The sequence below is a fragment of the Rutilus rutilus genome (genome assembly GCF_951802725.1).
Source record: "Rutilus rutilus genome assembly, chromosome: 4".
In the NCBI taxonomy this organism is placed as follows: domain Eukaryota; kingdom Metazoa; phylum Chordata; class Actinopteri; order Cypriniformes; family Leuciscidae; genus Rutilus; species Rutilus rutilus.
The window spans coordinates 45,254,630-45,279,159 of record NC_140212.1 but is presented as its reverse complement, the minus strand read 5'-3'; the positions used below and the strand labels follow the sequence as shown (position 1 = coordinate 45,279,159).

At 41.5% G+C, this 24,530-nt stretch overlaps 1 protein-coding gene across 3 annotated transcripts in view; it reads left to right on the top strand.

Moving 5' to 3' along the window:
* Window positions 1–11,547, top strand: part of LOC311289544 (protein NLRC3-like) — a 69,654-nt gene extending 58,107 nt beyond the window's left edge. For all 3 annotated transcript variants that reach the window (XM_084407631.1, XM_084407630.1, XM_084407633.1), the window contains one exon: window positions 9,696–11,547. In XM_084407631.1, coding sequence (XP_084263757.1) covers window positions 9,696–10,222 — 527 coding nt within the window. In that variant the 3' untranslated portion in view covers window positions 10,223–11,547. The remainder of the gene's footprint in view (window positions 1–9,695) is intronic.
* The last annotated feature ends 12,983 nt before the right edge of the window (window positions 11,548–24,530 follow it).

The window sequence follows — 24,530 nt, the reverse complement described above, 5'->3', positions numbered from 1 at the left end:
TTGTTGATGATGCTAAAAACAGAGGATACCAGTCCCTCCCGGTTGTAGAGGAAGCTGTTGCGGATCATCTTTGCCCGCCCTCCGCTGGACGGCGCGCTAAGACTGCACTTCCCTCTAAAGCCTGCCGCACCACCTCAGCACTGCACGGCTGCGCTTACACCGCCGCTGGACAGGCTGCAGCTGCGTTGCATACAGTGGCCACGCTACAAGTTTTCCAAGCCAACCTTCTCTGCAAACTTGACGAGGAAGGACTGGAAGCTGTAAGCGTCACGGATTTAAGAAGCGCCACAGACCTTGCTCTTCGCGCTACAAAATCCGCTGCACAGGCCGTGGGGCGAATTATGGCCTCTCTCACCGTTGCTGAGAGACATTTGTGGCTAACACTGTCTGAGATGCCGGACTCGGAGCGCGCTGCGTTCCTCGACGCTCCCATCTCATCTGCTGGGCTCTTTGGATCGTCCGTCAAGGATTTTGCGGACAGATTCGCTGAGGTACAGAAGACATCGCAGGCCATGAAACATTTCCTGCCTAAGCGCGCTAGCTCCGCGACAGGTCGCTCTAAACAGCCGTCTGCTCGAAGCTCACAGCCGCAGCCACCGCCCGCCGCCGCCGCCTCACAGAGGAAGCAGGCCCGAAGCTCGAGACCGCGCTCTCGCTCTGCTGCCCGCCGCCCTCAACGTGGTCCCCGGCCAAAGATTGACATCAAGCCTGAGGCCTCGAAGTCGTCCTAGCCCTTCTAGGAAAACGACGGTGTTCAAGTCCCGCTGCGGCCAGACTTCCACCAAAACTACCAGCTCGCTCAGTTCCAGAAAATGTGACTGTTCCAGCTTATTTAGCAGTAAACAAGTCTGTAACACGGCCCGCTTGCCTGCTTACAAACGCCGTTGTCACGCGACCCAGATATATCCCTCAAAGAGTGTAAATTCTGGTATTCCGGCCACGGCCGATGGTGTTACGAGTGTAGAAAAAATGCCCACTATAACGTGCTCATTCCTACACACAAACACAGCTCTTCACACAGAGCTCGCGCTCATAAAATCGACTCAGGTCGATTGCGCGTTAAATGTAGTGAATGTGCCCACAGCCCAGTGCCCACATACACTGCACACTGCATGTCTCCCGGTTTCTGTAAAAACAAAACCAAAACACACACGGTCACAGACCCAGGTTGTGTTCAGTGCTTCCCATGTGCCCGCTGTAGCGCGCCCACATGCACTCACAGACATGTCAAACCCCGAAGGGTCTCGCCCACTCGCCTCCTCTCAGCTACTCGCTGTAACAGAGTTGAGCGCGGGCAGGCTGCCCGCTGTCATCAGCGCGCCCCCCGCCTCGTCTGCCGCAAACACGGCATCTATGTTTCAGCACATAGAAGCTCTTCAGCCGCCACACTGTCACGGCCAGAGCGCAGACTTCATTCAACCCCTAGCTATTCATGCGACTGCATGGGCACAGCTTCCCGGGGTGTCAGAATGGGTGCTGAACATTATAAAAAGAGGCTATTCGCTACAGTTTGCTCGACGCCCTCGCCGCTGCGAGGCGCGAGTCGAAACTACGGTGAAAACGGAAGTAGCTCATCTACTTCGAGCCGAAATAGCGAAACTACTGAGCAAAGGGGCCATAGAACCCCTATCTCTAGCTCAGAGCAAAGGGGGCCTGTACAGCAGATATTTCCTGGTGCCAAAGAAAGACGGGGGTCTCAGACCCATCTTAGATCTAAGACGGCTGAACAAAGCGCTTTCAAAGCGCCCGTTCAGAATGATCACGACCAGACAAATCCTCTCGCAAGTTCGCCAGGGGGACTGGTTTGCGTCGATAGATCTGAAAGACGCGTATTTCCAGATACAAATAGCGTCTCGTCACAGGCGATTTTTGAGATTCGCCTTCGAGGGCCAGGCATATCAGTATACAGTCCTACCGTTCGGCCTGTCTTTAGCACCCCGTACGTTCACGAAGTGCATGGACGCGGCCCTCGCTCCCCTGAAAATTCGGGGAATGCGAGTTTTGAACTACTTGGACGATTGGCTAGTTCTGGCTCAGTCTCGTACAGAGCTTATAGAACACACGACCATTTTGCTCGAGCACCTCGAGAAATTAGGTCTCACAGTCAATTGGGCGAAGAGCTCTCTGTCTCCCAGTCAGGAAATATCCTTTCTGGGCACAGATCTGAACTCGCTGTCAATGACAGCTCAGTTATCGCCACAACGCACACTGGCCGTTCAGCGCATGACGGAAAGCTTCCGCCGCGGTGCTATGGTCCCGCTCAAACAGTTTCAAAGGATGCTGGGTCTCATGGCCGCAGCATCACCAGTACTTCAGCTGGGGCTCCTTCGGATGCGCCCACTTCAGTTCTGGCTGCAAGCGCGTGTGCCGCGCCGAGCGTGGACTTACGTTTTTTTCCGCCTCAAGGTCGATCAGAAATGCATTTCAGCTCTGAAACCTTGGACGGCGACCGACTGGTACCGGTCAGGAGTAAGCCTGGGGACTTCCTCGAGTGTGAAGGTGGTGTCCACGGACGCCTCCACCTCGGGATGGGGAGCGCTGCTCGAGGGCAGACTGTTCTTTGGCCTATGGTCAGAACGAGAAAAGCTCCTACACATCAACTGCTTGGAAATGATGGCAGTCGACAATGCGCTCAGGCGCTTCTATCCCCAGATAGCAGGACACCACGTTCTAGTCCGTTCGGACAACATGGCGGTGGTGGCCTTTATAAATCACCAGGGAGGCCTCAGATCCCGAATCCTTCACAGGCTGACGGAACACCTCCTGGTTTGGGCCCAGCACAATTTGCGCTCACTGAGAGCAGTTCATGTGCCCGGCCACTTGAATTTGGGACCAGACAGACTGTCCAGGAACAACGTTCCGGCAGGAGAATGGTCCCTACACCCACAGACAGTCCAATTGCTGTGGAAGAAGTTCGGCAAAGCGAAAGTAGACCTGTTTGCGTCTCAAGAAAACGCTCACTGCCCGATATACTTCTCCAAGAGCAGGAACGCGCTGGCCCACGTATGGCCCCGCTGCCCGCTCTATGCCTTTCCCCCCATTACGCTCATACCTCAGGTAATAGAGCGGATCAGGGAAAGTGGATGCTCGGTGCTACTAGTAGCTCCGTTCTGGAAAAACCAGGTCTGGTTCCCAGTTCTGATGCAACTAGCGAGCTCTGCCCCATGGCCGATACCTCTGAGGAGAGACCTCCTCACCCAGGCCAAGGCCTCGATTTGGCATCCTCGCCCGGAGCTTTGGGCCCTACATGTATGGGCCATCAATGGGTACCCACTCACCTCCCTTCGGGAGTACTAAACACGATCACGCAGGCTAGAGCTCCCTCTACGAGACGGCTCTATTCCTCAAAATGGTCTGTGTTTTCTAGCTGGTGCACAGCCCGTGGCGTGTCACCCCAGGACTGTGGGGTGACGAACGTTCTTTCCTTCCTACAAGAGCTTCTGGAAAAGGGCAGAACCCCTTCCACGCTCAAGGTCTATGTGGCGGCTATAGCAGCGTTTGTTAAACCAACGCTAAGCCAGTCACTCGGGAAGAACGATCTGGTCATTCGCTTCCTAAGAGGAGCAAAGAGGTTAAACCCTCCCAGACCCCCTTCAGTTCCCATATGGGACCTTTCCACGGTCTTGGAGGCCATGAAAGGTGCCCCATTTGAGCCAATCCAATCTGTGGATATCAAACACTTGTCCTTCAAGACAGCGTTTCTTTTGGCTCTCGCTTCAGTTAACCCTCTGGGGTCTGAGCTGTTTTCTGGGCCCTGGAGGTGTTCTGACATGCTCTTACATTTGTGCTTATTTCTGTTACTTGTGACATTTTCATGGCTAAAGTCTAATTACACTGTATTCAGCACAAACTCTGCTACAATAATATATCAGCAGCATGTATGTAAAAGTTTGTAGTTTTGAGATAATGACATTTATGCATGGTTTGTGAAAATACAAAAAAAAATTCTCACTGAAATAAGGCCATGAAACCCATACTGATTATTTCTTCACAAGACTTTTGAAAATTGTATGACAGCAGGACTCAGTGGCATCTGGGCCCTGAAAAAGAAAAAAAAAGTGAACATACTGATATCAAGAGAAAGGCCTGCACGATTTTGGGAATACATTTTAGATTTTTCTGGTTAAAATTGCTTTTTAAAATTCACAGAATACACACACACACACACACACACACAAATGTTTCCAACAATAATATAATGAACACCAGGTTTGTTGTGCCTTGTAAGCATAGGCTATGCGCAGTGCTGCATAAAATAATAATAACAATAACCATAGCAGCCTATAAATCTTCCAAAATATTTCAGTAACAACTAAGCAAGAGAAAAATATATTGATTATCATATTACTTCAAATGTTTCCATTCGTTATGATGATATGAAATGAGATAATAGTAAAAACATGAAGCCGTTTGGTGCGTTTTGCTTTTCGAATGTATCAAATATGATACATTCAAACGCGATCGCGCTCAAATATAAAACATTATGGTTACCATATACATATCTACGTTTGAACAGATATCCACAAACACAGTAACAGTAAACACGGGTCTAAATATTACAATATTCACCATATATCTAGCAACAGTTCAACTGCAATGTGAAATTTATGCAACAATAACAAACTAATATGTAAGAATTTCTTACCTTGTACATCTTTCTTGTCTTCAAATCGCATTTTTCTTGTCTTCAAATCGCATTCTTCTTCTTCTGAGGTAGCCTAAATCCAATGTAAGCTCAGGCGCGTCTTTCAAACTCGACGAAAAGCAGAGACTGATGAAGTGTTTTGGTGTTTTGTTTTTGAGGTAATGAGCGCGATCGCGTTCCATGTGGAGATTTGCATGTGAATGTCTTTTGCGCGAGTGGGCGTGTTCAAATTAAAAGTAATTAGGAAGCGTTTGAGAAGCTGGACATCTTGTTGGTTTTATACAAATTACTTAAACAGAGAATATTTGTTTTCAGTTTGAATCCGATCATTTAAAAGTACACACTTAAATGCAGAGGCGGACAGAGTACACAGCTTCATTACTTGAGTAAAAGTACAGATACCCCTTGATAAATTTTACTCAAGTACAAGTAAAAGTACTACAGTCAGATGTCTACTTAAGTAAAAGTACTAAAGTACTTGTTTTTAAAAGTACTTGAGTATCAAGAGTACAAGAGTAAATTTTTTAAATATTGCATTACTACTGCCACAGTGCTTACATTGGTAAACACAGCAAACACTTGAAGCGAAAACTATCATTAACTTGTTCAGAAAATTGAAATAGTCTGGTGAGGTGGGGCCACGGGTTGGCACATTCCCGGGATGGACCTGCTGCGTCTTCATCCATTGTTTCGTCTCTTATCTAAATCTGACAATGGAGTTGACTTTGGTGGAAAGCTGAAGGTGATTGCTGATAGGCTGTCCCAATCAGTGGCGCCTGCACAATCCAATCACGTTTGAGAGGGAACCAACAAATTGAGGGTTTCCGAGATTTTTTTTTTAGAAGAAGTAACGGGTACTCACGGTTATGGATAGAAATGTAGTGGAGTAAAGAGTACAATATTTGCCTCTCAAATGTACTTGAGTAAAGTCATGAGTACTCCCCAAAAATGATACTTGAGTAAAGTACAGATCCCTCAAAATTGTACTTAACCCCCTGAGGTCGGCGGTATCGCCGGCGATACCAGCTCGCTTTTTTTTTATCAGTGTAAAAGAAACTCATAAATACTCTGTTGACTTTGATTTTCCATAGGAGTTTCATACATCAATCGATTCTGTTAAATGTGTATTATTTTTGTGTATACTCACAATAAAAACAAAGTGTGGTGCTTTTTGCAAAATAAAGAAAAATAAACACGAAGCTAGGTTCTGCCTTCTCTCTGTCCGTGTTGTCCATTCTGAAACGCGTCCGAAAATGAATCATAACTCAGCGAATACTTCTCACACAGGCATGTGAGTTATGTCTTTATGAAGCTTGAAATCTCTTCTTTTAAATGAAGTAATTTATATAAAACACAAATGTTTTCAACTCATGTAATCCGTTTGAAAGCAAGGAGAGGTACCGTTTTTCCTTCTGCCTCATTATCTTTATAATCAGCTGCGGCCGCCCCGCCCCCGGCGCGATTCACATGTAAATAGTTTAGGTGATCTAGTATGCATCGCATACGCCCCCGATCAATGCCATAAAAACACAGTTTCTATCAGACTTACTGATAGTTCATCGCGTTTTGAGTATGGCACGCTTCTCCGGTAATAAAGACGCCCTTCAGATGATTCTGGACAGCGAGGAAAAATGCACGATACCAGGTTGTTTCCTCAGAGGAAGATTGTAACAGACGACGAACGGCAGCATATTGAAGAGCGAATTCCGCCGAGGACACAATTTCGGAGTAAGTTTTACTTAAGTCTTTTGTCTTTTATTTTTCGTGTTCGCATTTATGAGGAAAAAAACAATATTACGTGACAGTTCTCCATTATGGACGCGAGCGCTCTAAGCACTAAAATACTTTCAAACATTCACAGAGACAAAGTACAAATCCTTTCTTTAAAACGAATTTCGTTTTGTATCAATTGTATTTTAATTTTAATAATTTTTTCATTAACAAATTTCCTGGATTTAAAGTAAATATAGGCTAGCAATCACAACATAAGGTCTGAACTGGAGATCATCATGAACCCGTAGCCTACTCGCCTCACATGTCTAAAAATGTTTTAATATATTTACAGAAAGCTGGTTCTAAACAAAACCATCCAAAACAAAAAAAACTATGTAGCCTAATAAATGTGCATTTCTCCGGTGCGTTCACTGTTGCTGTTCCAATGTTGGCTATATTCAAAGTAATGAATACATAGATAAAATGTAGGCCTATAATCTTTTTTTTTACAAAGAAAGAGTACACTTGAAATATTGTTGAAATTGTAATTGTTGTTGTAACCTTTTTAACTTTGAAATATGTATGATAAAATGTATACTTTAGTTTTTACAAAGAAAGATTACACTTGAATTGTTGTTGTAATTGTAACCTTTTTAATAAAAAAATATATTTACAAGGTAGATGTAAACAAACTATTAAAAGGTAAATATAAGCCTTTTCTTTAAATAATTTTTATTGTGTTTTATTAGTGACAAATTTGGGGAGAGGATAAATATTCCAAAACTGAAAATACAGTATGAGAATTAACTGCACAATTACTAGACATGTTTTCCTTGGATATTATAGGCCAAATTGCAAGCACAATATGTGGAAAAATAAAAAAGAATTGAGATGCTTCCAACTGTTGCTCTTGCATTCTTGTGGCTCAGTGACTCACCTGAATGAATGGCTAATTAAGTATGCAGGCCCCATTGTCTCTTCAGGTGTGAACCACTAAATATACATGATCTGTGACGCCCACTCCGCATATTGCCTTTCCAAACAGAAAGTGCTTTGAAAAATTCAAATCAATGTATTGTGTTATGTGAATGATTAGGCAGGGTGATTTTCACATCATTTTGAAGAAAAAACACTAGGCAATGACATCTATTAGACAAAAGTCTTATTGGCACATATTTAGTATGTGTTTTATGGCCTTATTTCAGAAACTTTAGTTTTTAGTTTTTTCAATAACCACGCATAAACATTATTCTCTCAAAAATGCAGACATGTACATTCTTGTTGCTCACATATTATGGTAGCCCTGTTTGTGCTAAATAGTGTGTAATTTTTTTTTGCCATTAATATGTTTATAAGCAACTGAAAAAAGCACAAATGTCAGGGCATGTCAGAACATCTCAAGGACCCCAAAAACACCTCAGACCCCAGAGGGTTAAGTACTGTACTCAAGTAAATGTACTCCGTTACTGTCCGGCTCTGCTTAAATGTTTATAAAGGTATATGGCTCATAAATGTGTGACAAGTATTCGCTGAGTTTGGTTTCAGTTTATAGACGTGCTCAAGAAAAAAAAGTTCACCGCGACGGAGAGGCAGAACGCACACCCTGTTTATTTTCTTTATTTTACAAAAGCACAATGTTTTGATTTGATTGTAAGTGGACACATACAAAAGTAGAAATATCACAGATTCTTTTTTTATATTTCTTTTTTCTGTATGACCATAAATGACGGAGTAATTTAAGTTTATAGTTCTACAATGTGAAGAAAATCCAGCAAAACGCGCGGGTGCGTTTGCCGACCTCAGAGGGTTAAGCGTGTGGGGGACTTACAAGCGCTTTCAGTAAGCGCGACATGCATGGAGTTTGGGCCAAATGACTCAATTGTCAGGCTCAAACCGAGACACAGGTATGTTCCTAAATCCCTCAACACACCGTTCAGGTCCCAGGTCATTTCCTTGTCGGCCTTACCGGTCCCTGAGGAGGAGAAGGACGCCGCTTTGCTCTGCCCTGTCAGGGCATTAAGAGCTTATGTGTCTCGCTCGTCTGCCTTCAGACAGACAGAGCAGCTATTCGTTTCGTTCTACGGATGCTCTAAGGGGCTAGCTGTAACGAAACAGACCCTATCCAGATGGATAGTGGATGCCATAGCGCTGGCATACATCTCTAAGGGCCTACAGTGCCCATTAGGTGTCAGAGCGCACTCCACAAGAGGCATGGCCTCTTCGTGGGCTTGGTCCAGTGGGATTTCTCTACATGATATCTGTATGGCGGCAGGCTGGGCCTCCCCGTCTACATTTATCAGGTTTTATAACCTGGAAGTTCCCGCTTTGCAAGCTAAGCTGTTGTCGGTCTAATAAGCCAGTACTATCTGCCCCGAGGTCAGCTCAGATGCTGGAAACTGTTCGAGCAATGCTCACGGATCGATCATACAGCCCTGAGGGCAACTGTAAGACCCATATTTTTCATCAGATCAGGCCAATAACTTTGCCCTGACTGCGTGGAACACTATTATTATAATGCTCCCTGGTGGGATGCTATCTATTCAGGAATGATGCTTTAGCCTCTCTTCCTGGACTCTCTGTGAGTCCCTGATGATCATGTACCATATGGGCCCCGGGCACATGCCCTTGGGACTTTGGTATTGGATCTCAAGCACGCACAGTGTTTTACATTGTGTTCCCCAAGCGTAAGTTCTTACGCAGTACGAGAGAACCTCTCGTAAGAGAACGTACTCGGTTACTAACGTAACCTCGGTTCTCTCTAGAGAGGGAACGAGTACTGCGTATCCTTGCCGTGCCTGCAGTTCGCTCTGGTTCGCTCCGGCGATGAAAACCAGTGAACCAGCCTCTCGACGCTATATTTATAGCCCTAGGCCACGCCTATTTCGGCGGGACGCTATGCAAGTGGGCGCTATGCACCCCCATTGGTCAGGCGTCAACAGGGCCTCTCTCAATAGGCTGCTGCAGTTGCCGCAGAGCAGCCAATAGGCGCGCAAAGGTGCCTCGCCTATGTCTGTATGCTGCTGCAACGCGTTTTGCATTATATAAAAATTAAAGGATAATTTTTGGCTTCAATATCTCACGGAAAGAGACTTTCCCCCAAGCGTAAGTTCTTACGCAGTACTCGTTCCCTCTCTAGAGAGAACCGAGGTTACGTTAGTAACCGAGTACGATTTCAGTCACAACCTCATTCAGGACAAAAGCTGTTACAGAATGATATTTCTTTAGTGCTTTATTATCATTGGTTGCTTACAATCCTAAATGAACTAGTCAGATCTGAAATGAAGACTCAAGATAGAAAGTTTCTGTAATTCACTGATGTGTGTTTTCTCTCCATCAGATTCTCATCAGCTCACTCTGGATCTGAACACAGTGAATACACACCTCCGTCTGTCTGAGGAGAACAGAGTGATTACTGAAAGTTTCCCAGAGCAGCTTCAGTCGTATCCTGATCATCCAGACAGATTTGATGAATATAATCCTCAGGTTTTGTGTAGAGAGAGTGTGTGTGGACGCTGTTACTGGGAGATTGAGTGGAGTGGTGGTGTGTTAATATCAGTGTCATATAAGAGCATCAGCAGGAAGGGATCGGGTGAAGAGTGTGTGTTTGGATTTAATGATCAGTCCTGGAGTTTGTACTGCTCTTCCTCCGGTTACTTATTCAGACACAATAACATAGAGACTAAACTCCCTGTAAAGTCCATCAGCAGGAGAACAGGAGTGTGTGTGGATCACAGTGCAGGAACTCTGTCCTTCTACAGCGTCTCTGACACACTGAGCCTCATACACACAGTCCAGACCACATTCACACACACACTCTATCCTGGGTTTAGGGTTTGGTCTGGATCATCAGTGAAACTGTGTTGATGAATGAGAATAGCCTGATGAGAGACTCTACCCATAATGTTTTGAGCTGCATGATAAATCAGTGACAGTGAGATGTTCTAGAGTCTCTTCATTACATTAATAACACAGCTGAACTTCTGTCAGTGAAATAAAGAGAAACAGACAATGATACACAGAGAAGAGAGAGGAAATATGAGACACAATGAGACTCACTGAAACATGTCTGGATGATACGAGCAAAACTAGACTTTCAACTCTAAACTCAGTTTAAGACATTCAGAGATGATTTATCTCAACTTCTCCATCTGTTCAAAACATGATTCCTCTGCTGTGGGTTATGTGTGTATTATTAAACATGATTCCTGTGTATTATTAAACATGATTCCTCTGCTGTGGGTTGTGTGTGTGTTATTAAACATGATTCCTCTGCTTTGGGTTATGTGTGTGTTATTAAACATGATTCCTCTGCTGTGGGTTATGTGTGTGTTATTAAACATGATTCCTCTGCTGTGGGTTATGTGTGTGTTATTAAACATGATTCCTCTGCTTTGGGTTATGTGTGTATTATTAAACATGATTCCTCTGCTGTGGGTTATGTGTGTGTATTATTAAACATGATTCCTCTGCTGTGGGTTATGTGTGTGTTATTAAACATGATTCCTCTGCTTTGGGTTATGTCTGTATTATTAAAGATGCTTCTGCTGTAATATATTGTATACTGTACTAAACCTGTTAGTGGGGGTTTCTGGATTGATCAGATCTTTTTATTATTATCTTTGGTTTATATTTGATGTGTGATTGTTTATTAATTTTACTTTTCTGATTGTTTGTCTCTGTTGCTGTGAAAATTCAATAAATAAATCATAAAACAGAGACATTTAAAGATGATGTCAGAAGACAAAGATGTTAAATGAAAGAAATACAGGAACAGAAAGTTAAAGTCGAGGGAATTAAGACACATATTCAAGAGAATGAATCAATATCACAGTTTGTTGATCAATGAGTGTGTGTGTGTGTGTGTGTGTGTGTGTGTGTGTGTGTGTGTGTGTGTGTGTGTGTGTGTGTGTGTGTCTGTCACAAATCACATAAACATGGCTGTGTGTGCGTGCGTGTGTGTGTCATTTGATGTACAGCATTTATCATGTTATTATTATAGTTGTTGTCAGGGTTGTGTTTAGTTTTGCTGTTTTTGTTCATATTTGAGTTTCCTCTTCATCTTTATTTCTCTGTTTCTGAACACACACACACACACACACACAAACACACACAGAGTCAGGACTCTAGATTATAATATGGACTCATGTATTTTCTGTAAAGCTGCTTTGAAATGATGTGTATTGTGAAAAACGCTGTACAAATAAATGTGAATTGAATTAAACAAGTTTTATCTTCTAAATCTGTAACTTCTTCCACACACAGTTTCACACTGTCACACTCTCACACCACATGGACTCTTGGGCTGCGTCCCAAACCGCATACTCAATGAGGAGAGCAGTTTAAGCATATTTCCCAGGCGGAAGTGCCGTGTATATATATCCTTCCGGTCTAATACGAGAACGGTAGTGGTTGGAGCGATTAGACAGCTGACCGCATCAGCTGATCGCAGCCTATGCCTACGTGGCCTGTCTGAACTGACACTGTGCTCGATTTGTAGAGAATAGCCACACATGTGTATCAGTGAATTTGAAGTAAAGAGAGAAATATGAGCGTATGAGTTTCTTAATTAGTGATTTGTAGAATAGGATTTGTCCGCCTGCAATGAAGAATGTGAGAAGGTGTATGTGTAAAAGGCTCTGACATTTCTGGGTGCCTGCCGCTTTAAGACTCTTCTTCTGTGGTTACGGTAGAGGAAGTGTGTAGCTAGTGTGTTGCTGCCGCTTTAAGTCTCTTCTTCTGTGGTTACGGTAGAGGAAGTGTGTAGCTAGTGTGTTGCTGCCGCTTTAAGTCTCTTCTTCTGTGGTTACGGTAGAGGAAGTGTGTAGCTAGTGTGTTGCTGCCGCTTTAAGTCTCTTCTTCGGTGGTTACGGTAGAGGAAGTGTGTAGCTAGTGTGTTGGTTATAGTGGGTACGGAAACGTGTTCAAGTTCAACAGCATAGTTTAGCCTACATACCTGTGTTGTGTAGCTTCTTTAGTTCCTTCTGAATGATCCAGCTTCCAATATTCATGTGTTGAGTTAATGACGAAAAGTAAGTGACCGTTACTTTGTTGTGTTTGTGTTTCTATATTGTAGAATTACCATGCATTAATATGTGCCCAGCGTGATGAGTGAGATTTATAGTGATAGAACAATGTTTATGCTGTAAAACACTGTAGGAAACTAGATGTACCGCATGGCGGTACAAAATATGACCGCCGCTCAGGCCTGCACTGGCTTTCCACAAAAAGAAATGATGTGGAGCAATTTGGCTGTATTGCGTGTTTATGTATATACCTAAAAAAAGTAGTAGTATGTGCATGTATGTCTGTGTGTGTATGTGTGTGTGTTTGTGTATGTGTGTGTCTGTGTGTGTGTGTGTCTGTGCGTGTATGTATGCGTGCGTACATGTGTGTGCGCGTGTGTGTTTGTGTGTGTGTGTCTGTGCATGTGCATGTGGATTTGTATGTGTGTGTATGGGTGTGTGTCTGTGAGTGTGGATGTCAGAGTGTGTGCATGCTTGCGTTTGTTTGTATTCCTGCATGTGTGTGTGTGACAGTATCATCCTAAACCAGCAACCCTTCGCTCAACACCACCATCTACAGGCCGATGAGTGTACAGTCACTAAATGTGCACATAAATTAATTTATTTTATACCCCCCCATGGATGAAATTCTACGAAACTTAGCATACCCCCAGAGGATGTCAAGTTAATCATACACATGAAATATGGTGCAGTTCTGAACATCTCAACTGAAGATAGGGGCGATTAAAGCAGAATAATATTGCATTTTCATTTTTTATGGGAAGGGGCGCAAATCACAAATGAGTGATTATGGGCTAGGTTGATGTGGGCCCTTAAGACCAACATACCATAAAAATTTCTTCATCCTCGGTTCCACGGTTCAGGTAGTTATTTAGGAAAAACTGCATTTTTTGGGTTTGGGGGGGCCCAGCGCGGGGGGGGAGTGGCCCCCGGGGACCAAACGATATTTTTCCGTAAAAGTCTAGTGGGGCTACATGCCCACCAAATTTCATGTTCCCCGGTGTTTCGGTGTCCCTGGTATCGTTGACGAAAAATTCAGTAGATGACGAAAAAAAAAAAGAAAAAAAAAAACCTTTGACAATCCCTATATGACCGCTTTCGCTAGCTACGCTATAACGTTTATAACACTGAGTTAAGAAGAGTTAAAGGCAGGGTAGGTAGGATTTTTCCCAAAAAAAACCATTCCAAATTTGTTTAAACTGTCTTTATATACCAATACATAATTAAAATGTAAGTAATCTGAAAAAGAGAGTATAAAAATCGAGTGTCTGTAGACCTCTCACGACTGTTGTAAACACAGCTAATTATTTCCGTTCACTCCACCCCCTCCCTTCAGAGCTCCTTCCAAAGCCACGCCCCCAAAACACATGAACGCGCGAAGCCAAACGCTCAGGCTCAGCTGGAAGACGCATTTATTACCTGAGACGAGTGGAGAGGAAGGAGCGCAGTGCATGCAGTGACATCATGTCAGAATCACATGTAATAAAATACCTAACTTTATCACTATGAATATAAACAAATAAGATGGCTTTTAGTACTCACGCTAGCATATCGATACTGGTAAAGTTTAAAATATATTTTGTTTGATTCGGTAACGATCACCACAGTTTTATAATGTCTTGTTTACAGATAAACAGAGTAACATACACTCAAACAACTCCTTCTCACAACTGTATTGCAGACACAAAGTAATATAACACACACACACACACACAACATAGTGTGTACGACACACACAGATACAAGATAAAGAAATCAGTAAACATAGGTGGAGAATATAACAACAAACAAAAAGCGAAAAAAACGTAGAGCGTAAAGCTACACAGCGCCGAGGAGCTATTTTTAGCTGTTACACATGCATTTTGTTATCTAAAGTTAAATTTGGCGAAATTCAACAAGACAACTCTTAACTTGAGCTAGGCCTATTGATTATTTATCGTCTCTACTCTGGCTCGCTAAGTGTATAACAGTGGACACCAAAGTTACTCTGTTATAGCTACGACAGTGTAACGTTAGTTATGCAAAGTAATGTTATGTTAACGTTAGCTATATTAGGCAGCTACGTGTGCTAGTGATACATGCTTCATGAAAATATTAACATATACAAAAAACAACATTTCCATCAAAATGAATAAAGCAAGATTACCTGTCCAGCAGAAATAAACAGAAATAAACACAAGGCGTCACTTTTCATCCCCTTTAGGTCCCTCAGTTCTCGCCATCGCTGGAAAGCCACGCCGATATTTACTCTCGTTTCATTTCTTTGTTTATCCAAATGCTTTTTGGTCAATGCCTTTTCTAGTACTGTCTTTCTTTTTTTGCCTTGTTTGCCTTCGCTGACTGCATATGCAGGTGCTTTGAATTTTGAATGCTCTTTCTTTCCGCGCCTCTCTTGCACTCCTCAAATCAAACGGTGTCGGGTGCGCGCATATGGGCAGATCTTGTAGCAACGGGTGGTAGCCATGGTTGCGAGAGAGAGTGACAGTCGGCCAAACCAATCAATTGTTTCGTCCCGGATGGAAATAATGAGCTGTGTTTATTGCAGATTAAAAGGTCTACAGTCACTCGATTTGTATACTCTCTTTTGCAGAGCACTTACATTTTAATTATGTATTGGTATATAAAGACAGGTTAAACAAATGTGACATTTTTTTTTGTTTAGAAAATCCTACCTACCCCACCTTTAATATCGTGCTCAGGAGACCATGTGCGGACGCTGTTTGTGTAGTAGCCTTGTCTGGCCTGAGGATGGCGCCATTGCTCCTTCTGTAAACCCCTTTTAATACAGTTTCATGTAAACTGGTCAGTGAGATACGCTTCTCCAAAGAGTAATATCCTCATTTATGTAATTGTAGATTATGTTTAAAGGGGCATGGCAATGTTTATTGAGATATTTATGTTTGATGATCCTGATTTGTATTATGTGTGTGGATTTATTATTTACGTTGCATAGTAATTTAAGTACTGTAACTGTTTAAATGACAGTAGCTAATGATGATTTATTTGTTTTGACTATAATGACAATACTGGATATTGGAATGTTCTGATGAGTACTGCTGGAACTCAATACAGTTAAAAGAAGACATTACATCTCCTCGTCTTTATTCCTGTGTCCTGACCAATACACCATCCTGTTTACTGGCTGAAAACCTTTATGAACTAGCCCTACTAGAATACCTCACTAACAGTTATAGATATATAGATATAGATATATCATAACATATGTTTTATTGTTGGTCAAATTAAACAAAGTAGTAGCCTTTAAGTACCTTTTTGAGAGTTTTAAGATTTCTACTCCACTATGTCAGAGGCAAACATCATTTTTTGTACTATTTTTGTCTGACATCTTTACTGGTTACTTTTCAAATTGCAATTTCTTATGAAAGTCTCATTTAAAGTCTCATTAAAAGTCTTTTTTTTTTTTTTTTAGATAAGTGGTTCTAGTAACAGGACAGCAACGCTACAAACATGCATTGCTGTATATTACCTACTCTTGTGTCTAATGGTAACAATATTTGAAGCAATAAAAAAGGTATACAGTAATAAAACACATCTTATACATTAATGCAGAAGAATAACAGTAAAATACTGACAACAAACAGTTTTTGCAGAATTAATACTTTAACCCCTAGTTTCACAGACGAGGCTTAAACTGGTCCTGGACTAAAATGCATGTTTGAGCCGTTTTAACTGAAAGCAACTTGCACTGACATATAAAATATGTCACAGTTACACAAAGATACACACTAAAAATGTTTATAAAAGTTACTTAAATGTCCTAATTTAACTAATGCCTAATCCTGTCTAATCTAAGCCCTGTCTGTGAAGCCAGGCCTTAAATCACATTCTCAGGGACTTCAGGTTAGGAACACAATGAGACAGATTCAACTCAAAAGATTACAGAGTTTAATAAAACAGACTAAGGATACATAGACTACTTAAATCACGCAGGAGTAAATATGCATATCAAACGAACAATACAAAATAATTGAAATACGAAATATTGGAGAGAGAGAGAGAGAGAGAGTGTGAGAGAGAGTGGGGGAGAGAAAGAGTGTGGGTGTGAGAGAGAAAGAGTGTGTGAGAGAGAGAGAAAGAGTGTGTGTGTGAGAGAGAGAAAGAGCGTGTGGGAGAGAGAAAGAGAAAGATCTTCTCAGGGCAAAACAGTTCAAACAGTTACTTCAAATGAGACCCAAAGGCTTTTAGGAAGTTCTAGACAACCTTAAAACAGCATTTCTTTTCAGATTGCGAAATTTGAATGTACTTGCTTTGATATGGCCCCTTTTGTGTAGCTGGTTCGAAAAAGATGCGGATGCCGCGTGTCCCGAAGTTTCTTCCGGTGGAGGTAGATGATGGATAACTCAGTTGCAGCACGTGGGTCAATATCACCATAGAGTGCCTTTCAACCCTCACAATACTCACACATTTTGATTTTAATTTACCATTCGCTTTATGTCATGTCATAATAGTAGACACTCAAATACTATAATAAATATATTATCTGAGCTCCCACAATTTTTTTTTTTTTAATTATGGGCCATTTTTTAGAGCATAAAGCATAGATATGTCCACCCTGTCGTGGACATATAAATTACTGTTAAATATGTTTTCATTGCACTATTAAGATACAAATGATACTTTCTGAAAGGTATGATGTCCCTTTCCTAAACAGGGTTATTTGTTTGCTTTCAAATTATAAATACATAAAAGATTTTATGTAAACCATGTGTTTTTAAAGAAACTCATACAATTCGCACATGTTTATTTCTTATTTGGAGAAATATTTGATTATTTGGACGCAGTTTTTTGTTTGCATGTTATTGCCCCCACACATAGCACAATGAATTATATAGGTATGATTAAATTATTATTTTAAATATTATTTAAAAATGCCAAGATGACAGGGTGGACGAGCCCACGACAGGGTGGACAAGCACATGACGGAGTGGACACATAAAGCAGAACACAAAAAGCATAACAAAATATGACAATGAAACATTTAGTCAACTTAAAAAAATAAATATATAATTACATTCTCAATCACATTGATATAACCGAGAATTTAGAATGGCCTCTCTGGTTGAGATGAAACAGGCAGGGAGTTCAAAAACCAGCCCGTCTTTTCAGCAAAATGTAAACATAAGGAAAATGATAATAACAAAACATGAAAAAGCAAGTACATTAAATGTAACAATTAGTTTTTTATTTGTGGTCAAGAAATATTGTAGTAAATAAATTGTCAATTTGTAACATTTACAACACGAGGAACAACTTGCCCCAAACTGATATTTAGAAAAAGAATTATACATTTGTGTTCAGAACACGATTCGATCTTTCAGTTGACCCTTGCCTGAATGTATTCCAGTGTGGTTGTATTAGGTTTTACATTAACTAAAAACCTAATGTAAACACCACATAACAGAGAAACACACTTCTGAAAAGAAATCTGGATATACATTAACAAACAATAACACAAGCAATAAGTCATTTTAAAGAACAGATTCCTGTTCATCTAAACTCCGCTCATCTAAACTGCTCTTCGATATACCTCCATGAAGCCTTGTCTATCTGTACAGAGCGTTTATTGAGAGCTTGTGGCTCTGTAATCAGACAGACAATCTGTTGGTCTGCATACCAGGTAATATCTTCTCTGGGACTAGGCCAGAAGAATTTATTTATCCCATTCCGGTGCATGCACTTAACCATAATGTTGTGCTCCTCCACTTTAACGATAATGCCAGGATAGGCTTCATCTTCATAATTCACCACACACCATTCTCCAATGTGTTTCGCCTCAATGAATTGTGGACGCCATCTGGTTTCAGTTGTGCCATCAAATGCAGGGGCATGGTTATGTTCTTTACTTACAGTTGCCTCCATTAACTGGTAACAGGGACAATCCAACATACCTGCCTCTCTCTTGCAGAAACATGTGATGTCCCGGTATTTCAGTTTGCCTGGTGAAACACTTAGCACCTGATGCACCCTCATTGTTCCTTTTATTGGAGCAATGGCAGGTATCTGATGTGTGATGAGAAGAGAGATGACATAATACTTTTAACAATAATGTTGAATGTATGATGTATATACCATCTAAGCTGTTCTACAACCAATACTTTGAATCCTGGCTCTGTTCGTTTTATCCACTATTAATTTTGTATGTATACATACTCTGAATTTTCTTTCAGCAGATACGTATGAATAAGTACATGTATATATACATTGGTAATTGTAAAAAAGTAAGGTGTACATTTATTTTCTTACCTCTGGCTTTGATTCAACATCATCTTCACTGATGTAAAATAACTCCACTGAAGAGTTGTTTGATTTCAGTCTTTCATACAGGATTAAGGCATTTGGGATGTCCTCTCCATGTTTGATGGCTCTGTCTGCTGATCTCTTCAGTGCTCCACCAACACCATCTGGTGCCCCCTTGCCGTGTCCTGCCTCAAAGTAATTCCAGTTGATATTTTCAAACCCTAGTTTATATGGTTCTGTGGAAAGTAGGTAGAAATTCCCTTTCTGCCGATATTGAGTGGCTGGCCCGTCACAGAAGAAGTGAAGTTTTTTAACTTCAGGGAACCTTTGCCTTATCATACCAAGTACTGGGTCAAGGTGGGCCCAAATAGCTGTAGGGTCATGTCGTCGAATTGGAGAAATGGAGCAGAAGGCGAGAGGTGACTGGTCTTCAGCAGTGTAAAGTACCCCTGTATGGAGAGTTGCCTGTTGGTGCGATCCTCCAAAGTGGACTGCTTGAATTTCTTGGCTGTATTTGCACAAGTAATTTTCACTAAAATCAATGTGCAGCATGCACTCATCTGCTTTTAGGGTCTCCCTGATTTGCCTGTAGGCTGTGTATTGCCATCTGATGTTGAAGATGTGTTGCTTAAATCTGCTGAGCCTTTCTTGAAAATGGCTAACCGGGTCAGACTCGGTTGTTACGAGATCTCTTTTGACTGTAATCATGGAGGATTTGTCTTCTCTATGGATCCTTTCTGTAGTCCATTGGGCTACACAAACCTCTGCTTCCCCAGGTTGTTTAATGGTTTGATATGCATTGAGGAGGCACTCCCTACACTCACTGTAAGCACATGCCTTTCTCTTGGAAGCACACACAATTGAATCTGCCATATCTTCTATACTTTTGGTAGACAATATACCACGACTGTGGAGGACATTTGCCATGAGTTGTGTGTTCTCATGTGTTTTGCACAAACACGTGTTGCGGTCAGCCTCTGTGGGTGTAACAACCCAAAATGGCCTAAACCGGCAAAACGTGCTGTATGACAGGCGGCCATGCTCCTCAGACAAAAAATTTCTGTGTAGATTTTTCAATGTGTCTGTGAGTAATCTTTTTTGCATTTTTTTCTTTTGTCGTGTGATTGTTTGTTTGCAGCCTGGTGTCATACAGCTAACATCGTCACGGAGATAAAAAGACCTCACTTTCCTCTTGATCTCCAGAGCAGCACCACTTTCTTTTCTCTTCACGGTTGCACAAATATCCACACTGAGGGTTGCATTTCTTTTTTTGGAGTAGCCAAAAGCCATTTGTGTGTACTTCTGGAGTTTGTACTTTTTAAAAATACTTCCAGAAGTCACCCTGGCAATCAGTTGTCTTTCTCTTTCAGTTTTTGCGTTTCTGTATTTTTGCCTGATGTTCTCAACCAGGGTGGTGTGAAATAGCAGGGCTCTCTTAAAGGGATAGTTCACTTTGAAATAAAATTTTGGTATGTTTTAGCTTACCTCAAGGGCATCCAAGATGTAGGTGTCTTTTTTTCCGGAGTAGTTTCAATTTTGATATTTTTAGGTCAAACCGTTCTTGTCTGTCAGTCATATAATGCAGGTCTATGGTCACTGTCTCAAAACACAAGCACAAAGTCCAAATTAAACAATTCCCCATCGTCCAAATTAAACAATTCCCCATCGTAAGTACACATTGATGGCTTAAGACACGAAACGAGCGGTTTGTGTGAGAAAACGAACAGTATTTATATAGTTTTTGTCCTCTTGTAAACACACACACCCAAATGATCAGAGGACGCGGGTGCTTCGGTCTGCGCAAGCGCCGGAAAGCGACGGAATAAAAGGTCAGAGGGCGCGGGCGCTTCGATCTGCGCAAGCGCCGGAAATTATCTCTCGCGCGTGTACGTCACTCATTGTTTACACAGAACAGAGATTGTAGGTAAGACGGCTAATCGAAATGGTTCTAATTTGCGCTTATCCAGGATGTTTAAACCGACGTAAAAGAAAACAATTTCGTATGCTCGCGCGAACTCATCCGGGAGTGGTGCGTTTTCACGAATTCCCAATTTATAATCCTTCCCTCTTGAAGTTCTGGTTGATCGCTCTTCGGCTGGATATCAACACACCCATAAACGTACTAAAGTTGAGGAGGGTCTGCAGCGATCATTTTTCCCCTGATGATTTTATAAACCAAGGAGAGGATCGCATAGTACTGACATCATCAGCTGTGCCTATGGTGTTTTCTCATCCAACGGAGGTATGTGAACAACGTCTTTGTATTTGTAAAGCTGGCATTACATGAAATGAGCAATACAATGTATTTCTGCACCATATATTTGGTAAGAATGGTTTTACATGAGAGAGTTATAAGATATGTTATAAGAAGAGAAGATATGTGTAGCCTATACTAAGCAGCTGCTAGTCAAACCACTGTGAAACTATGTGTACTACTCATAAGGGTGCAGTCAATGATACTACTACTACTACTAGCTTAATAATAATAATAATAGTAATAGACAGTGTGGATTCATGTTCGTGTAGCTCTACTTAGTGTTGACTTTGTAATGACAAGCAATATTTTTTTAGGAAAGCGTACAGGAACCATACCAGCCAACAGAACATGAGTCAGATGAAGAGCAAACAACAGAGTGCCTTGGTGCATACATCGGACTAAAAGATGTTTAAATCTCTGTGTAAACAATGAGTGACGTACACGCGCGAGAGATAATTTCTGGCGCTTTCCGGCGCTTGCGCAGATCGAAGCGCCCGCGCCCTCTGACCTTTTCCGTCGCTTTCCGGCACTTGCGCAGACCGAAGCACCCGCGTCCTCTGATCATTTGGGTGTGTGTGTTTACAAGAGGACAAAAACTATATAAATACTGTTCGTTTTCTCACACAAACCGCTCGTTTCGTGTCTTAAGCCATCAATGTGTACTTACGATGGGGATTTGTTTAATTTGGACTTTGTGCATGCTGTTTTGAGACAGTGACCATAGACCTGCATTATATGACTGACAGACAAGAACGGTTTGACCTAAAAATATCAAAATTGAAACTACTGCGGAAAAAAAGACACCTACATCTTGGATGCCCTTGAGGTAAGCTAAAACATACCAAAAATTTATTTCAAAGTGAACTATCCCTTTAATGGGTGACCTAACTTTTTGGCCTCTTACCAATTCCCTGACTTTTGAGTGAGGAGACACTGAGGGTTCTTGTCTCTTCATCCTCTGGTACCTCTCTTTTCTCTTCTCCTTTGCCAGTTTTGCTTTCAACTCTTTAATTTCTTTCATAATTTTCTTCTTTCTTCTTTCTCGAATCCTTTTTCCTTGAATGTGTTGCCTAGAATATATAAATTACTGTTAGGTTTTTAGGCCAATCACTGTTGATTAGGCCTATTTCATCCCTAACTAAATTATTCAACTATAACCAGGGAAGCTATATAATAGGTATTAGGTGACTATAATTAATACATTATTTGGCTAAGAGTTATGTTTCCTTTATATTATTTCCATACTACATTTATACTAACCTTGAGGGACCTAGCTGTGGTGGACAGTCCAGCTCCAGTGGTTCTGGAGTTGGAGTCTGCAACTCCACTATTGTCCTGGCTTTAGCTCTGGCAGCTTTCTTTGCCTCCTTCCATTTTTTCCTTTGTAAATGTTTTCCTCTCTCGGTGAGGTCATTAATAACTTTCTTCTTCCCTGTATCTCTATCTTTCCTCCATCTATCCCTTTCTTTCTTAAGGTACGCATCTCTTTGTTCACGGTTTGCATCCCGGCGTTTTCTGTATTGCCGTGCACTTTCTGCCGCAATTTCTGCCGCACTCAGAGGAATGTCCTGAGAACAGCAATGATTTTATGTTTTTTTATATAAAAAAATATTATCTTGTTATATTATATGTTTCCATAAAATGTAATATAACATTTCTATAAATTGCAATATTAACTACAAATGAATGCTATGTCCACCCTGTCATGTGTATGTCCACCCTATCGAGTCTAAGTGTCCGACAGGGTGGACATTTTGGAACAACGACAGGGTGGACATTTTGAGCTTCAATTAGCATATTAACTTACAACAAACTGTGACTAGGTAAATAGTTAGTCTGGTTGTTGAAGAGAATTTGGTATATTTAAACGTACATATTTTGAAATTATTGTATTTGAATCACTTCCAGTATATTTTATGCCGACAGGGTGGACATGTTAAGCTTTGGCAAAACAAGTAAGCAAACTCATATGAAGAAAATTTGTTAGTTGTAAAATCAGCAGCTACTCACCTCAGCAGTTGAATTTCCCGCCACTGAAGAGATACAAAAATCTGTTGTCCTGATGTCACTAATGGGGGTGGCCTATTCTTAAAGGGGCAGATTCCGCAATACGACAGGGTGGACAACCATTTAAGGGACATGGACAAACTCTTCTTTTTTATTAAATAAAAATAGTTTTTATTATAAACTGATCAATACACTCAATTTGAGTAACATCTTATTAAACAAAATATTAATAGGAAAAAATAAATAAAAAATAAAAATGATTTGACTATTTTACTCTCATTCAAATTTGATGAGCAGTGCCTGGGACATAGCAAAATAACATACATCCTCTTATACAAAACTATAGAAAATCTTGAAAATGTATCTAAAGAGCCAAATAACGCTTCTGCTATGAATAAAAAAACTTAGCCTTATATAACACACCCTTTCATAGTCATTTGTATGTGAAGTTATAATGGAAAATTAGTTATTTATGTTCAGGACACCAAAAGGCACCCTACAGTGATATTGACCCAAGTACGAAAGATGATTAGTCTTAAATTCGTTTCGTTCGTGAATACACTGAAGGAAAGGACAAAATATCAAACTGAGGTAGATGAAAGAAAAAGACTTAGGCCCCGTCCACACTACTGCGTTTTCGTTTAAAAACGGAGACCTTTTGCTACGTTTGCACCTCCCGTCCACACTAAAACGGCAAAAACGGAGACCCAAAACGGAGAAGTTTAGAAACGCTGCCGACCCGTTTTTCGTTTTGAATCTCCGGAGGGCGTTTTAGTGTGGACGGGTCAAAACGGAGGACTTTAGAAACGATGACGTAGTAGAGGCTCACGCTCGGATCTGATTGGGTGTCATCAGTCATGGCGTAGGCTATATCTTTTCTAGCAGCTGTTGTGCAAGTAAATTCTGCATTTTACAATGCTAACTGCCTACATGCGCCGGAGGCAAGCTATTATTCGAGCGATCTGTGACAATTCCCGGTAAAATAGTGACAATGTGACAATTCCCGTGTGCAACTGACAATTCCCGATAAAATAGTTTACGTTTGACAATTCCCGGTATCGACCGTGTACATGGAGCGTCGGTTTTGGGTTAACCCGGGAAGAACCAGCGCATGGTGGGATAATTTTATCAATGAAGTTGTGTTTACACCGGTTCGCGCATGCCCAGTGTTGGTGAATGGTCACGTGATCCGCGTTTTCAGTCGTTTTAATGTGGACGGAGATCAATTCTAATACGCAGCTAAAACGCTGGTGTGGACGGAGATCGTATTCGTTTTAATTCTCCGTTTCTAAACGAAAACGCAGTAGTGTGGACGGGGCCTTAGAGTAAAACGAAATTAGAAAACAAACGAAAAGCTCCGGTTGGAGCTTGTAGTGGAGGGGGTGGACCTCTCTCTGGCGAACTGCCCAGAACAGAGCGTGGTTCCGTGTTTAAGCCACGCCTTTCTCAGGCGCATGACCCAATCATCTGGGAGGGCGCGTGGCGGCACACTTTCTTTGTTCGCGAAGTACATGCCCTCTGGGACGAGGTGCAGAGGAGATTTAATCTGTTCCAAATACATTTATAAACTGATATTGCTGACAGAATGCATAATTTTGTACTTTGTGTTAGGGATTCGACACCGTTA